Source organism: Eulemur rufifrons, chromosome 30 (genome assembly GCF_041146395.1).
Source record: "Eulemur rufifrons isolate Redbay chromosome 30, OSU_ERuf_1, whole genome shotgun sequence".
Classification (NCBI taxonomy): Eukaryota; Metazoa; Chordata; class Mammalia; order Primates; family Lemuridae; genus Eulemur; species Eulemur rufifrons.
Window position 1 is genome coordinate 60772107 of NC_091012.1, and position 17525 is coordinate 60789631.

Here is a 17525-nt window from a genome sequence, read left to right on the forward strand (position 1 = left end):
TTATTTTCTCATTTTTCCCACTTAATCCTCACAACAACCCTGGTATGATTATTCCATTTTACAAATGTGGAACACAGGCCCAGAAAGATTAAGTAACTTGCCCAGGGTTACACAACTAGAGGTAGGATGTGAACCCAGGCCTTTATCACCCTAGAGCCTGTACTTCTTACCCAGTACACAAATGCTGCCTTGAAATATACAGTAGTACTGTTACCATTATCAAAACTGCTACATTTATTGAGTGCACACAATGAGTGAGAACTTCTGCTAAATGCTTGATTTACATTTTTGTCATTTAATCCTCACAACAACCCTATTTGCTAGGTATTATTATTATTCCCATTTTACAGATAAGTGAAACTGAGGTTCAGAGCAGTTGAATAAAACATCTCAGTCACATGGAGATGGAGCTCAAATCCAAACCCAGGAAACATGGTCCAAAACCTCTATCCACAAAGCTGAACTTGCATTAGGAAATGGAGGCATTTCTACTGCCCTACTTAGTCAGGATCCCTGCTGTGTCCCAATCCAAACCTACAAGATCCCAGCAAGAATCTGGCAGGTACATGCCAATGAGGAAGCCTGTCTAGCCCTTCTGTGTACACACCAGCCACTCAGATCTGAGAAATTAATCTAAGAAAAGAGCATCAAAACTCTTTCTAGAAGCCTCTCCTCACCCCCATTTTCGCTCAACCTGATTTCTGAAGAGACTACCTCACCACGAGCCTCTGCCCAGAACATCTAATAAGTGTTTACCCAGGGCTCCCAGAGCCATAGTTAAGGGCCTTAATGTGCAATCTGGCTCTGCGCCTTATTTAATCAGCACCTGAATGAAATGTCTCTGCTAGCAACAGCCAGAGCACAGTCAGTCAGCTTTCTGCAAATGCAGCTGGTCGATTGGCAAAGGCAATTCAATTCACAGGCAAAATATACCCTGAGTTTATACCACCGCTGGCATGTGATGGAGATAAGAAGATTAAAGGCATCAGGCTAGAATTAGGATGGGCTCAAGATTCCCTTCCCCTCCAGATGATCTCACTTCTCCATCTCCTACCCACCTAAAAACCTGCCCATAGGGCAGAGCTTGCACTGTTTCTGCCATACAGACCAATCCTCTCTGACCTCCTGGCTCCTCCCATCCATTCCCTTCCCTCAGAATTATCTAGCCAAGAACAAGACTCATGCTACCCTTCCTCCCTCTGGCATTTCCTCCAGCAGCTACTAGACAGGAACCATAACCAATCGAGAGATCCTCCAAATCCTCCCCTTCAGGATCTCAGGCTGGCAACAGGTCCAAGTGCCTTGACACACTACGTACTGACAGTGCAAGCCCCGCCCTGTGTAGCTAGGAAAGAGTTGAGTAAACACAGAGGACTGGTACCCAAAAGAAGAGGGGTCCTCCCCAGGCCTTCAGATTAACTTCTGTATTTAAGCAGGTTGGAGGGAGACTTACATTGTTATGACACCCTGCGTGTCAGCATGTAGGGTGGCAAGACACTGATAGCCCGAGTTCTCCCGGCTAGGGATATGGGAGAGAGAAAAGGCCAAAACCTGGGCAAGCAACATGGGAAAGGCCACCTGCTCAAAAACACTAGACGTAGTCCACCGATCAAGTGGAGGGTAGAGATCAAGTTAGGGTAACATGCCCTTTTTAAAACTCATCCTCTCCTGATGCCCAGTGGAGTCTGGAATCTCTTAAATGGAACTGCTTTCTTCCTAATTCCCTCATGGATATCACCTCCTCTGATGGAATGGGCATTTTCAATCATAGAAAGGATTGTTTTGGAGCTTGGAGTGCTCTGGAAGGAGGCAAGCTTGGATGCGGTGGGTCAAGTGAAGAGACTTGGAAATAGGGAAGGAATATGAAAAAGAAAGGTAGAAAGCATCTCATTTCACCTGTTCTGCTGTGGACCTTAGTTGGAGTGGCGTCCATCCCATGAGCCACTAAAAATCATCTCCTAATTGCAGATGGAATGCCTGCTATCTCCCCATTTCACATATTTAATGTCTGTACACTTCCCTCGATGCTCTGTGCATCTGTCCTTGACAGTGTGAGCACTCCTTGGGACAGCACAGAGAATTCAATTCTCTGTCTTGCAAGTGCCCTACAGAGGATTCACGGGCATCTGCAGTTCACTCATCCACAGCTCAGAAATGACAGAACATTCCTAGAGTTTTATTTGGTTTGCCAAGGAAGAAATAAGAAATCTACCCCTGATAATAATACGCAAGTGGCTCCAGGTTACAGTTGAGAAACTTTTCTATGAAAGAGGAAGCTACTCTGTGCCTTTGCACATTTTGTTTTTTTATGCCTAGAACTGCCTTCCTTCCTCCATCATCCAACAAATTCCTACTCATTCACACACATTTATCGAGCACCTACCTGAACTAGTGCCTGTTCTAGGCACTAAGACAGAGAACGAGAAAAACAAGACAATGCTCTCATGGAGCTAACATGCCTCCTTCATGAGCCAGCTCAAATGTCACCTCCTCTAAGTAGCTTTCCTTAATTGCACTAGAAAAAAAAAGACCCTCTGTCCTTTATGTTTTGTTCAAATCTGTTACTGTACATGTGATGTTGTAATTTAGTTATGCTGTTTTCTTGTTTGTCTCATCAAAACTGTGAGCTGAATGAGGGCAAAGATTGCCCTCTTTGAATCTCTAGTACCTGGCACCAATGTTTGGCACACACCAGGCCTTCAATAAATGTTGAATGAATGCAAGAATGAATAAATTCCCATAAGCATTTAAAACAAGAGTCCCACAAACAGAGAGTTACCATGCAGCAACCATGTTTCAACATCGCTCTTGTCAGTTCCTGTAGATCTTACAGACTGGGAATGCAGAAGGACTGGAAGGTGATAAAACAGGCCTGGTTGAAATATTCCATTGACGTAACTTATAGTCACCAAACAAGCCACGGGCACTCTATAGCTACCTGAAAACACATCTCACAATAACTTGGGGCCCTCAACCTCTAATGTGAATCATACTACTTAACACCTACATAAACTGAGGTGCTGCTGGAATACTGAATGCCTTGTCCGTGGGCCACCACACTCACACTCATTGGGGTGAGCACTTAAACCAACTTCCCAGCTAATACATCAGCCACCAGATAAAGTCTCTCAAAATGGAGCCCAAGGCTCACTAGCATTAGAATCACCTGGGAGCTTGTTATAAATGCAGATTCCCATCCTCACCCTAGACCTGCTCAGAATCACAGTGTAGAGAGCCAGGCATCTGCATTGTAACAAGCTCCCAAGAGATTCCTTCACAAGGTTTGACAATCGCCACTCTCCACGCTCATAGCCTCTTCGTGTCTACTCAGCCAGTTACTGGCAGGTGAGGAGCACCTGAGACAAGATCCTCTCAATTTAACCAAAGATCCAAAAGCCCGAAAGAAGCTGAGAAACCTGGCTCTTCTTGTGGAGATTATTTCAATGACGCACGATGACAATGAGCTATCCGCTGAAGAATAGAGGAGAGGAGAAGGAGGAAAAGTGAGTCACTGGCATAATAACATCTTCTTTTATTTATAAGATATTAAAGAATCAGGAGAAGAAAGTTGACATGTCCAGATGTCAACCAAGGGATTAAGACCAAGATCCAACAGCATAATTTCCTGATTGGGATGAAAGCAAGCAGACACTTTGGGCTGAGAGTGGGCTGTGGTTCTAATAACCAGCTCTGTGTGATGAAAATTCTACAAAAAGATGTGTGAGTGGGAGCTCAGACTGCCTCTCTGTTTCAAAAAACAGGCAGGAATATTCTCTTAATGGGCACAAGAGACATAGGAACTGTGTCCATGAGACCTCAAGGGAACATAGACAGGGCTGCCAGCAGGGAAAGAAAAAAAGAAAGCAAAAAGACAGCTCTGTCAGTCAGTGATTATCCAGGCACACATTAAACAATTAATGTGCATGTATTCAGCTCTGCAAGCAGTTACAAAGAAAAAATCCACTATTCCTTTCCTTAAAAAAAAAAAAAAAAATGTTCCCGCTAATAGTAGAGACTGAAGAAACACACAAAAATAAATGACCTGGCCAAACACAAGATTGTCTACGTGCATCAAAGGTATTTGTTAAAGAGCCCAATATTCTGAGAAGGATTCAGAGGGCTAGGCAAGGAGGACAACAAGTGTTGCTATTAATACAATGACTAGAACAACTGGAGTCTGGTGAGGCTCACCTGGAAAGGTTTCACAGAGGAGAATCTTCAGAAGAGTATTTACAGAGGGGAGGAACCCAAAACAAGTCCCACAAAGACTGAGAAGAAGGTAGCACATCTATGGCAAAGGGACAAAATTCCAAGGAGTCTGTGAATCATCCCATGAGTAGCAGCCAGCAACATACCAGTATTTAAAACATCAGCGCAAGGCTGTCTTGTATTGATAGGTGCAAGGCATGAAAACACTGGGAAGTAAATCTTTCCTCTCTGCTTGGTGTGGGCTGGACGCCTGGTAAGAGTTACAGCATCCAGTTTTATATGCTGTGCATTAGAAGGCTATGCAGACATAGGCAAGGATCCAGAGAAAAGCAAAGAGAAATGATTAAAGGAATGGCTTCTAGTAGCTATCAAGAAAGGTAAAAAGGAGTTGAGCTTTGTCGGTCATCTGCTGGCTTTGGTAAGTTTTGCCCAGCTTCTCGTTAAGTGACCACATAGTTATTCAGAGGATTAAAATGCTTCATTTCCACATGGCCCATTTCAGGAAGAAGACTGAGATAGGAAAAGGTTAAATAAGTTGCTCAGGTCCCCATAGTGAGCCATGAACAAAACTAGCATCATAATATTAAATCCCGGGGCTATCTGGGGGTTGCTTAATCCACCAATCCACACCACCTCTCTTTATAATAAATACACCCCAAAGACCATAACAATGAAAGATGGAAAATTTTTCTGCAAATTTCCTTGGGGGGAGAAATAAACTAAAAAGGAACGTCATGCCTCACTGCCGAGGCCCATATAAACATCATCCCTGTGTGTCCCCCTGGAATGATGTCACAGGACACAGTTCATCTGATAAGCTGTCAGCAGATGGCTGGATCCCTCATTGTACCCATTACCCACCGACGTCAATTCCAAGCAGGAACAGTAATCAGTGCTCCAGACAACAGATGGGGAATGAGGAGGTATGTCTGGTCTGAAGTCAAGGGGGAAAACAGAAAGCCAAGTTCCTCAAATCCATCAGGTTTTCTCTAAAACAAATCCATCACACAGCAACTGGAACACATCAGTGTGTATTCAGCAAGTTGCAAAGGGTGTCACCAAAAGCTCAGGACTTTTTGAGTGTGGCCATTCTACACTTTTAACAAGGAGGGAGGAAGTAAGAAAATCAGTGCACCAAAAGCAGGTAAGCTATATTTGGTGGAAATCAGATGTCTACCATATTGTAAAGACAACAAAATCAAATAGCAGTGGCAACTCTAAAAAAGGATGGGTTTCAGTGTTACTGGCTCAAAACTAATGGCTAAGGGGTTGATAGCATCAATTATTGGTTGCCAAATGTCCAGCCTGGCTGGATATGGCCTGCCTTGTGCACATTGACATTGAGGGTTAAACGGCATATGTTGTGCCCCACTAAGTTCAGTGCCTAATCAGAAGTTGGCACAAGCACATACAGAACCAACAGGAATTGGACAATTAAACGGGACATCTAAAATGGGATCTTTTTGTTAAGTTTCTAAGACAAAAACAACATAACTGGGCTGGTATCTCCCTTCTCTCTCTTTCAGATACCACGCCATCCCCTGCTGTCTTCTCGCCCGCCCCCCTTCTTTCTCTCTCTCTCTCTCTCTCTCTCTCTTTCTTTCTGTCCTTCTAAACGATAAAATAAACTTTTTTACTTTTATATATTAAAAAAACATAATTGTTCTCAAGGAAGATAAAGGGCCACTAAGTTAAGACCATCAGTTTTTACGGACACAATCAGTCAGACTGTTCTGGTTTAACACATCTGCTAAGATTTAGAAACTGTAGGTTTTTAAAACATAAATGGCTGTAAGAATCTCTTCCTGCTAAGCCCAGATTCCCACTGTGGCAGCTCAGTTACCTCTGCCACTAACTTGCTGGGTGATTTTTGGTATACAGCACAATGACTCAGTAAGTTCACTCCCTGTCACCCATACCTGCCAAGATCATATGCAAAAGGGGACTGGCCATGCTTGAAGAAAATACCACTGGTAAAACTGGTAGACACCACTGATATTTAGCAAGGGGTTTAATAATGGTTTGTTAACTTTGGTGCTTGCTGATCTTGACAACCCTCAAACATCTCCAGCTTGAGCTTATCTATGAGATGGTGCTGCCTATACATGCCTGTATCAATCTACAGTCCCAGGGCCTTTGAGAAATCAGACAAGACCAAAAAGAAACCCAAAGGCAGGAATATTAATCAGGAACAGAACTCGGACACAAGTACTGCCCTTCCTTATGCTACTAAAGTTGGTAGTCACCCAAAGGCAGCATGACGATGATAAGGGTCTATGTAAGAAGGCCTTGGGAATGAATGTTTTACAGACTGAAAAATGGGAGATGGGGAGACTAACCAATTTCCCTCCAACTTCTCTACTTCCAGCCTCAAGCAATAACACCCTTGTTGTAGACAAACTTACACTGACTCTCTGAGGAAGAAGGCCTTTCTATGAAGACAAAATTGAGTCACCCTGTTGCGAGACACACATCAGAAATGTCTCTGCTAAGCTACCCTTTTCGCTTCAACTAACATCTCCCTTTCCTTATTAGGACTTCTAAATTCCACAGAATTTATGGCTACAATATAGCCTAATTCAGCTACTTCACCTGCCAAAGCATGTCTTTGTACACAGTATCCCCTTTGGAATATACACAGTTACAGGAAACATTTTAACATTGTTCTCCAGGCCTGAGCTAATCTATCACAACTCTAAATATGATAATGCATATGAAAGTGCCTTATAAACACTCAGTGCTAGATAAATGTAAGGTATTATGGTTCTATGAACTATCATTAGTCACTGCTGCAACCAAGTCAGAAAATTGTTTCCAACCATCTGCTGTTAATTTTTTTTTAGTACTCAATACATCAACTTTTAAAAATCCATACATTCCTGCTTCCCAGGAAGAGCCATATGGAGGGTACAAAAAGTTGGATTCATCAAAGGCTAGTTCTCCCGGCAGGCCAGGGGTTACTATTTAAATGATACAAAGCAGTGACTTAGGGGTAAAAAGAAAAGGACTATAACTCAGGTAAGGCTCAAGAATTCCTCAGTGTGGCTCTGTTCTTTGCCTCCACCCTACAGCTTCAGGACTTAAGCTAAGCATAAGACAGAAGAAAAGGCATAGGAATCAGTCCATAGTGCCTCAAACATCCATCTCTCCCCTCAGTGCCATCATCCTCTGCATGTGTCTCCAAGAGTGGCCTGGTCAACTTTACTTGACTGAGCTTTACTGGGGAGATACAGGGAGCAAAAGATGAATGGGGACTGGCCACCTGACCTCCGCATAGAAGAAACTATTAATAGCTTCCTTTTTCCGCACAAGGGGTCACAAGCATTTCAGAATGACTCCCTGTTGCATCCCCATCTACTACTTACGGAGACAAGGATCACAGAACATAGACTGTCAAGAGGGAGGAGTGCAATGCAACTCTGCCTCATTTACAGATGGGAAAACTGAGACCCAGAAAGAGTACTTTCCCCAAAGTCACACAAGTAACTAATGCCAGAACTAGGTCCCCTGCGTCTTCTAAAAGCCTCTAAAAATCTTTCCTCTAAAAACCATGGTTCTGCCAGGTTTGACATCATCACACCAGCAGCAGCCCCAGTCAGGCTGAATTTAGTCTTTTGTTGACCTTCTAGATCTGTGGTTGCAAGAGGCCTCAAGACCCCTTTGTAGAAGAGGCACCCTCTGACCCTCACCACCTGCCGTCCTAAAAAAGCACTCCTATCCCAAGAGCCTCACCCGGCAGCGGCCAGGATGCATTGTTTCCTCTCATTAACAAAAAGCCCATTCATAAAAAAGAAAGAAGACTGGCTCAAATTTACACAGAAGGTCTAGCTGGGACAGCCCTGGACTTCTGTGCATGGCATCACTTCCCAAGAAGACCTCTCTTAAAAAACGCTAACCACTCCAGCCCTGCTTGATGCTTATAGCCACCCAATTGAAAACAGCCTCTTTATTCCAAAACTATTCACACCTCCTTGCCATATCTGCAAGAAGCGAAGGGGCCAGAGGTCATTTGCCACATTTTACAGATTGGGAAACTGAGGCCAGGAGCCTGCAATCAAATGAGTTCCTAGGAACTAGCAAGTATCCAAGCATCGCGTAGACAGCACTGTGCTCATCTGCCTTGGCCTTCCCAAGGGACTGCACCACCACCCACTGCCACTCCTGAGGGATTGACAGCTTGCAACCCCAGGGAGGATGGGCTTGCTTCCCAACCCAGATGCTAACTCATCTTTTGGCTACAGGCAAGTGACCTTCCATCCCTAAACTCCACCAGGCCTGTAAAACAGAGATAATAATCTCAACCTACTGCCCCACGTAGGCTTGTCACAAGTCTGCTGAGAATAACCTTCCACCAACATAAAAGCAATAAAGATGCTAATGACAGGTTTCAAAACTGCCCCTGAATAAAACACACCAGGTTTTCCACAGCCTGAAATCTAAAAAAGACTGACTGCTTTCCCCCTCTCCTCTTCCTCCTCCTCCATGATTTTATAGCTTTAGAACATCTCTCCGCACAGGCTGAGTACAGAAAGACAGTCTCACTCTTGGTCCTCACCCAGATTATTTTTATGTACCTGGCAACTTTCCTTTTCAATCCCATTTGTTTTCCTTAGCACCACTAATGGGTGGAAGGTAGGGAGGTAAAGAAATCAGCTCCCTGAGTATCCCTGGACCATGAGCACAGGAGACAGAATGAGAGTGATAAGATGGAGAGGTTTGCAAAAAATAAATACCCTCTCACCACAGATTGAGATGACCAGCCCGAAGTTCATGAGTCAGCCTGGGGCCTGTTTCAGAGCACACTTACTAGGAGTTTGGTGCTGCTCCAATGCCTCAGAACTCAAAGGCAGACCTCAGCCTAAGAGCATAAACTCCCAAATGAAAGAGTCATTAAGAGAAACCTGGAAGTAAAAGTATTTCCCCAAAGTACCACAGTGTAGGTGAGGAGGCTTATGTGACCACCTCCAGGAAAGAGTGTCACCAGGCCCCTGAGAAATTAACTACCACAGAAGGCAAGGGGACTGGGACATGGTCTACAGACATGATTTGGAAAGGGCACTTGGCTGGGGCTGGACTTCCTGCTTATGAAAGGGCAGGGCAGGGCAGGGCAGGGCATGGCAGGGCTGGGCTGGGAGGGGAAGGGCAGTAGGCATGAGTGCCAGTCGTTCCTAGGGTTCAGGTACACAGTTCCTCACCTCCACTGTGGGGCTGACACATTGTGAAGGACAGCCAAATCTGAAATTGGCACAAAGGCAGCCACTCATTGGAAAATCATTTTTAAGGGTCCCACTTCCCACAAGGATGAGGTGCTGTACACTACTGAGTGTCCTGAGCACACAAATGACTCTTATCACTTAGGCTGCCCAGGAAAATGTCAACAGACTCACATGCATCATGGTGACCAGGTGACAAGGGTTGAGCAGGTAGATGACGGTCTTGGTGGCGAACTTAAAGCCCACCTCCACCCCGAAGGTCAGGCACAGGACTACTAAGAGCAGATTCTTGCTCAGGCTCTCCTTGCCTTCCTCTGGCCGCTGGGTCACCTGCTCTGGCTGGCTGCCACGGCCACCCCTACCGTCCTCCTTCGTCTGCCTCAGGATGTGCCGCAGGGCCACCAGGATCTCCAACAGGGCCAGGGTCAGGACCACCACACTTTCCAGCAGCCGCTGCTGCCAAGAGAGGAAGGCAGCACAGTCGGGGCCCCCATTGCCTGCAAAACTGGGGTCCACGCCCCCATAGAGCCAGTCCAGGAGACTTTGGTAGCTATACCGGGACATGATGCAAAGTGGTTCCCCTTGACCACAGTGCCGGAAGCAAGAGCAAGATGGAACACGAACCCAGAAGGTTGCCCGGGTGGTGGACCATGTAAGGAGGGGACACCCCCACACCCCCCTCCAGACACCAGGGCACCTAGAGCAGGGGAGGGGAAGCTACACGCGAGGCCCGGGGTAAAGTGCTGGTTCTAACTTGTCCCCACGGCTGTCTGGGGAGCCCCCCGCGCTTCTCCAGTGGCCACCAACGAGGCAGGGTTGAAAGGAGCCGTTGGCCAATCTAAAAGGAAGGAGAGGAAAAAAAAAAAAAGGTCTCAAAGAGGCAATTGCATCGGGAATTAGGAAGCGGGAGGGGGGAACTAGCGAGGGAAGAAAAGGGGAACGGGGGCAGTGGCGAAGCAAGCAGGGGTCAGGGGAAGCCGGAGGCCGAGAGGGTCAGGGCGGGGGCCGAGGGGACCCGGCAGTGCCGCAGCAGCGAACCGGGGGCAAAGGGGGTGAGAGCGAGGGGACACGCGGAGGCTAGGAGAGGAGCTAGCGGGGCCGGGCAGGCGGGAAGGGCGACGGGGATGGCAGGGACGCCGGACTCCTCGTCTCACGCACTCGCCACAGGGGGATCTCTTACTCCTGCAACCGCGTGGCCTTCTCTGCCCCCAGCTAGCAACTTCTCCACCGACGGCCCCTCCAGCCAATTTAGAGCCGTCCCGGTCCAGCCTCCCGCCCCGGGTACACCCCCGAGCCCCCAGCTCCACCCTCTGGCCCCACACGCCCGCCCTCCGGGCGGCACCACCCCCAGCCCGCGGCCCGCCCGGGACCTGCCCCCCTCGCGCAGGCAGCGGCGGGAGGAAGCCGGAGAGAGGGCGGGAGGCCGGGCCAGCCGGGGACTGGGCTACGGCCGGCCCCCTCCCTCCTCCCCGGCGCCGCGTCTTCCCGCGCCTCCCGCCCGGGCCCGGAGACGGGCTACCGCGCCCCTCGGGGCTCCACTCACCGGCGGCTCGGCCCACGGCCCGGCTCCGGCGACTGCTCCGCTGCCGCGCTCCCCGCGCCCCGGCGCTCGGCTCCCCTGGCGGCAGCCGCCGCCGCGCACGGCTCCTCCTCCCCGTCTTCCTCCCCCTGCTGCTGCCGCGCTCGCTTCCTCCTTCTTCCCCTCCCTCTCTCCTCCCCCTCGCCGCCGCCGCCTCCCTCCTCCCCGCCAGTTCGGCCTCTGGCCGCCCCCACGCTCTCGGGCCACCGCTACCCCTCCTGGCCTCTTTCCCCTTTCTGCGCCCCGTACTCCCCCAACCAGGGCCACCGTTCACACCTCCCACCCTCCCGGGTTCCAGCTCTCCCTCCCCCGGCTCAATCTCCGCCTCCTTCCTCCTCCTCCCCGGCCTGCCTCGTCTTCTGCACTCTGGGAGCCTGCACGCGTGCACCGCCACCCTCCTTCACAACCCTGCACAGAATTCGCCCTGTTGACTGGCTCCGCCTCCTGTGACTCGGTTCTCCAGGGCACTTCTTGGTAGACCGGGCACATAGTAGGCACTTAGCCGGCCCTCACTAACTTCTGGTGGAACGAATAAGCCTGTCTGGTGCTGGGCAGCTTGGCTTTAGGGTGTGCTGGGTTTGGCCGCCGCCTCTTTGCGTTTCCTCCTCTCTGCCACGCAACGCTAGACTCCTACGAGACCAGAAAGTCGTCTACTACCACCTTTCTAGCCACAGCCCTACTCCCCACTGCTGTGCCTAGAAGCGAGACTCTTTTCCCCGCTCTTCCCCCTCTTGCTCTGGTCCAGCGTTTTCCTCTCTACCTCGGACCACACAGCCCATCCCTGCCACTCCCTCTTCCTCACGTCCTCCCTCTCCCTTCCTCCCCTCCTCCCCCTTCTCCGAACTCGGACTCGCCTCTGCGCTAGGCTAGCGGGAAGCGGAGAGGCTTCCCTGACCTCTTTCCCGCCCCCCTCCCTGCGGGAGAGCAGCTGCTTCTTAACCTCCACGTGCAAAGGCCTGCCAGGACAATGTGAGTGTGGAGGGCCAGGTCTAAGCTCCAAACCTGCATACGGGCTAAAGGCCCTGATTGAAACAGGGCCCCCTCTTCATACCTGCTGCTTTTAACCCATCCACTGTGTTTGCTTTTCTTGAGACAAGCGAACAGGAAAAGGACCCTCTCAGAACCTACCTCATGTTGATATAATATTTATTGAAGACTCAGGATGAGTTAGAAGAATATCCAGAAAAACACAGTTAGGCACCTTGCCTAGGAAACACTTTCGGTTGTTGGCTGCAAGCCAGGCTCATAACATAAAACACAATCTACTGTATTATCAGGCCCTTGCCCTTCCATCCTTTCCATGCCTGGTTTTCCCAACAAATACAGCCAGGTAGCCTTGTCTAACTCCAAGCATTGTACAGCATCTACCATAGGCCTGATGCTCTTCTAAGTGATAATTAACAAGAACAACAACAAACAATACTTGATTCAGAGGCTCACTAGTTCATTCTCCTTAGGTGTTTTGTTAAATCCTCAGCAACAGAACTAAGGAACATTAAAGGACAAAGCTGTGGAGACCCTGGCAATGGAATGCGGCATCCAGGAGACCTCAAGTTATTATCTTCAAGGAAGTAAGAATGAGGGTATAGCACTCTAATCCCTCCAATTCCCATGCTGAACTTCAACTGGGAATTTGGCCTAGCCTGCCCTGTGTTTGCAAAACAACTGTAGGCAGGCCAGTTTCTCACCTGAGCACAAATTCCCCTTTTTCATAGGCAGAATAGCAAAATGTTTTCAGGATTTGGATTCTAGTCTCATTTATGACATTTACTTGCTGTGTCACCTTGGGCAATTTAATCAACCTGTCTGCGCCTCAGTTTCCTCATCAATTTTAATTGAAAGATACTGTTATCTAATTCATAGTGTTATGCACATTTAAATGAGTTGAATTTTATAGAACATTATGTAGTATCTGATGTATAGAAAATGCTGTTAACAGAAAAAAAGCCAAACTCTGTAAAATGATTTTAAAGGGATTTATTCTGAGCCAAATTTGAGGACCATGACCATGACAGGGCCAAGAGGCCTAGAGCAAGTGGACTCGCTGTGGCTGGGTTCCAGTTTGGTTTTATACATTTCAGGGAGACAAGAGTTACAGGTAAAGTCATAAATCAATACGTGGGAATCATACATTGGTTTGGCCCGAAAAGGTGGGCCATCTCGAAGTGGGGGCTTACGGTTACAGGTGGGTTTAAAGATTCTTTGGCTTGTAATTGGTTAATGACATGAAGCTTTGTCTAAAGGCTTGGAATGTTTTAAATTAAGGAGCTGTTAATCAGTGACAAGCCACCGGACATACATTTGTTGTGTAAATTGAGGACCACCAGGTTTTTCTTGCATACCCTTAGGCCTGTTAATGGGTTACAAAGGCTGTCCCCAAGAAGGGAGGGGGACATGCTGAGGCATGCCTGACCTCCCTCCTCCTGGCAGGCAGTTTAGTTTTAGGATATTTCCCTTGGCCAAAAGGGGGTCCATTCAGTCAGCTGGTGGGGGGTGAGCCTTAAGATTTTATTTGAGTTCACGATCCTCTCTAAATGCTACCTGTTGTTACGCATCCCTGCATTCGCTTGTGTGTGCACAAATAGAAGCGTGCACACAGACACACTCAAATTCAGTGCCCTCCCCCACATCTGCATAAACAATCCTACCTATCCTTCAAAGCCCACGTAAAATCACACTCTCCCTAATTCCTCCCTCCCAGCTCCCAGAACTCTATCCCTCCTCCGAACTTCTACAGAATTTATTGCCTGCGCTACTCATTTTATTCTGAATCACATACTGCCTTCCATTGTTCTCTCTTTGTGATTCCTGTCTCCCACACTAGGCTCTTTGAGAACAGGGGATGGGTCCTAATCTTTTTTAACCTCCCCCCCACACACAGTACCTAGCAGAGTGGCAAACACATAGAAGGCACTAAATAATCACTAAGAGATTGTTGTCCCCAAGTAAAAGGCAAGCAGTAATTGAGCTGAAATGGCGCATCAAATTTTAGAAACTAAAAAAGCTTCAGACAAATATCCTGATCATTTCTTTGCTGGCACACAGGCCAGAGCCTTCTTGCTTCTAAACAGTAACAAGAGCAAATGAACTTTTCTTTTTAAGTGGAGCCTTCCGGCACAAAGTGAAAAGAGAACCTGGAATCCAGGCTCAGTTCAGTGAGAACTTGGGGAAAATCATCTCTCTGTGCTTCAGTGTACTGAGACGCAAAATGAGGAGGTTGGACTAGAATGCTCTCTAAGGTACCTGCTGGCTCTAATCCTCTATGATTCTATGAACTTAGCCTTCCCGCCTTTTCATCCCAGTCAGGTTTGATTCTTAAAGCAGAAAGATGATCTACCTGGCTTGGTGATATGAGCACCACCTCTCTGCCTGTGGAGACACTGCCCAAATTCTTTTGGCCAAAGTGCCTTGCAGCTGTGAGTCCAGCTGACCTCCTGTGGAACGTGAAGTGTTAGAAATTATTACCTCTGTGGTACCACAGACAACCTGAGGCTCAGAAAAGTGATGCAACTTGCTTGAGATCACACATGTTAGTGGCAGAGTGAGGACTAGAACTTGGGCTTCTAATTCCCCATCCAGTGTTCTTTCAACAGTATGGGCCAGAGAAAGTTATTTCTCTTTGACTTCACCATCTAATCTTTTCTCCTCCTATACTTTATTATTTGAATCCACTCATGCCGCTCTATCCACAATAGAACCTGAAAGTCAAATGCGTGCATGATCTCCCACAAGCAAAAAACAATGCACAATCCTGATATTCTATGAAGTGTTATCAGTAAAAACAAACTGCATGTGTATGGATAATGAAGAGAGAAGTCTTTGTCATGGTCTGACTGTTTGCTTACTGCTTCTCCTCCCCACATTCATTCAGCACTAGCATTCATTCCATAAATATGTAGTGGGACTTTGTTATGGACATAGGAATGTGCTAGACCTGTGGGCAATGTCTACCCTCAAGGAACTTAAAATCCAGCTAGAAAGACCACTAACAAACAAGGAAGATTACATAACAATGAATGATTAACGCAAAACTTGATGCAAAATGGAAAAAAGAAAAAAATAGTGTAAAATCAAAAGAATAAAAAAAAAGAAAAAAGATAACAATGAATGAGAGGGGTATAAACACAAGCCAAGCAGATAAGAGCTGCTACCACAAGAGCAAATCTTGCATTTATCAAGTGAGCTACACAGGCAAGGACAGTGAGAAAAAGTCAGGGGTAGTTCAATACCAAGCAAAAGTCATCTATAGGGAGAAAAGTCAGCATGTCAGTTACTCTTGGAGGGATACATAGAGGAAGAGAGAAGGAGGAAGCCTCCTGGAGTGCTGGCAATGCTCCGTGTCTTGATCTAGGTAGTGTTACATGGGTGTACACGCATGTAAACATTCATGGAGCTGCACACTTTAGAGTTGTGCATTTTACTGTATGTCAGTTATACCTCAATTTTTTTTTAAAGTTGAGAAAAGAGAGAAAACGCCAGGAGCTGGAATTACCAGGAACATCTTCATGGAAGAAGAGAAATGTAAATGAATCTAACCCAGTGGTTGTCAGCTCTGGCTACACTTTAGAATCATATGGACAGCTTTTTAAAACTACTGATTCTTAGGCCCCACCCCAGGCCAAAACAATCAGAAGCTCTGCTTAGTATGAGTATTTTTTTCAACCAAGATTGAGAACTACTATGGGTCTGATCACTACAGCAAAAAAATCTAACTAAGGTGGATCAAACACCATTAAGTGGTCGGGTGCTCTGCATACAGTATCTCAAGTATGCCTTGTGACAAACAGCCCTGAGCGATAGGCACTGTTGTTGTGATCCCCATTTTACAGATGAGAAAATGGATGCTCAAGTCATACTGCCTGTGTGTGCCAAAGCTGGGATTTCATCCCAGCTCTACTAGCTCCAAAGCCAGTGACCTGAACACAATACATGATAGTGTTCTTGGAAGATGAACTGACTTTCCATGAAGAGATCACTGCTTTTAATTTTTTTTTATTTTTTTATCGAGAGTTAACGTACATGCACTAAGATGCATTATTAGTCTTAAGTGTACAGCTCCATGATTTTGACAAATGTATACACCCCTGTAATCACCACCCACCTCCCAGTCAATACACACCCCCAGAGATATCATTGTTCTGATTTCTATCACCACAGATTTGCTTTGCCTATTCTTGAATGCCAGATAAGTGGAATCATACAGCATGTACTCTGCTGTGTTTGGCTTATTTTGCTCAACATTCTGTCTATGAGGTTCATCAGATCACTTCTTATGTCTGGAAATCAATGACTGTATAAGATGCTAAACCAATCAGATCTACCAGGACTTGGGTCTTTAATTGCAGAGCTGAGAATTGCTGTTGCTGGGATGCCATTCGCAACCCCTGGCACTGTAGTTTCGGTGGTGCTCCTGCAGCTGATACTAACAATGAGACACCCATGTGGTAGTCCTACAGAATTGTTCAAGACCCTTGGAATACATCAACCTCACACAATCTGGGAAACCACAGAATCCAGCTTCCTCGTGTAGGAGAAAGGCATGTGCTGCAGTGAGCTCAGCCTCTGGACTCCAAGAGCCTGGGAAGAATTCTAATTTTTCCAGTTTCAGAAAGATCCCAAAGAGCACAATTAATATTTGGCCATGGGCAGGGAGGGGTGGAGAAGGGGGGACATTGCTGGTGCAACTCTGCTTTAGGAAAGTTCAATAAAGTCCCCATCCTCCGTTATACTCCCCATAAGACCTGAGTCCATAGTGCCACGGCTGACCCCCAGATAACACAAACTGGACACAGCTACTCTGTCTCCTCCTTCCTTTATCCTTCCACCTTAAGCTAATCCCAGGCTCCTGTCTTCAGCTGCTTTATTTTTTTCAGGCAATTCCAAATTTCTAGATTTTTCTAAGTCCATTACTCCATGTTAGCTCTTCTCCCCATAGTAGAAACCACACAACCATTTTAAATGGGTTTAGTCATGGAGAGGAAGCTTCACTCTCTCTCCATTACGGGTCTTCAGCATGAGAGCAGAGTTCTTTAATCAGAGCTGAGAGAGGTAGAGAATCACAATCCTTGCATTTCATTTCCTGGTTTTATTTCCTTTCTATAACCTTGTCCTTTGATCTTTGAGCTTTATTTGTAAGTCTTCCATAATCTCCAGACATCAAGCTACCTTTTCCATGTGGTTCCCTAGTATCCAGTGAATTTTTTGTTCATTTGCTTCATTGTTTGAATCCCTGACTTTTAACCTACTCAATCCCTCTAGCAGGAATTTTCACTTGCTTTCCACTGTATCACTTGATAAGATGCCTGACCCACAGTTGAGAAAAACACTGTTAGGAGACAGAAATTATCCAGGGTCTAACCTTGAGCCCTGGACTTGCTGCCTAACCTACTTCTGCTTTGCTTTCCTTGTACTTGGCAGAAAGATACAAATCCCAACCTCTCCCTGCTTCACAAGAATATCCCCAGGACAAATAAGATTACACAACTGAGGCTCTTTGCAATGTTGCTGATATACGAACTCAAAAG

The 17525-nt window shown here is 46.8% G+C and overlaps 1 protein-coding gene across 6 annotated transcripts in view; it reads right to left on the reverse strand.

Annotated features, from left to right (window-relative positions):
• The window catches only part of TMEM164 (transmembrane protein 164), a 161978-nt gene extending 150845 nt beyond the window's left edge, over positions 1–11133 (reverse strand). Inside the window, exons 1-2 of one of the 6 annotated variants that reach the window (XM_069463101.1) lie at positions 10966–11075; positions 9597–10260 (exon numbers count right to left, since the gene is read on the reverse strand). In XM_069463101.1, coding sequence (XP_069319202.1) covers positions 9597–9986 — 390 coding nt within the window. In that variant the 5' untranslated portion in view covers positions 9987–10260; positions 10966–11075. Of the gene's footprint in view, positions 1–9596; positions 10261–10580; positions 10646–10965 lie in introns of those variants that run through there. The other 5 variants (XM_069463103.1, XM_069463102.1, XM_069463100.1 and 2 more) reach the window with 5 other exon arrangements.
• Positions 11134–17525: the final 6392 nt, after the last annotated feature.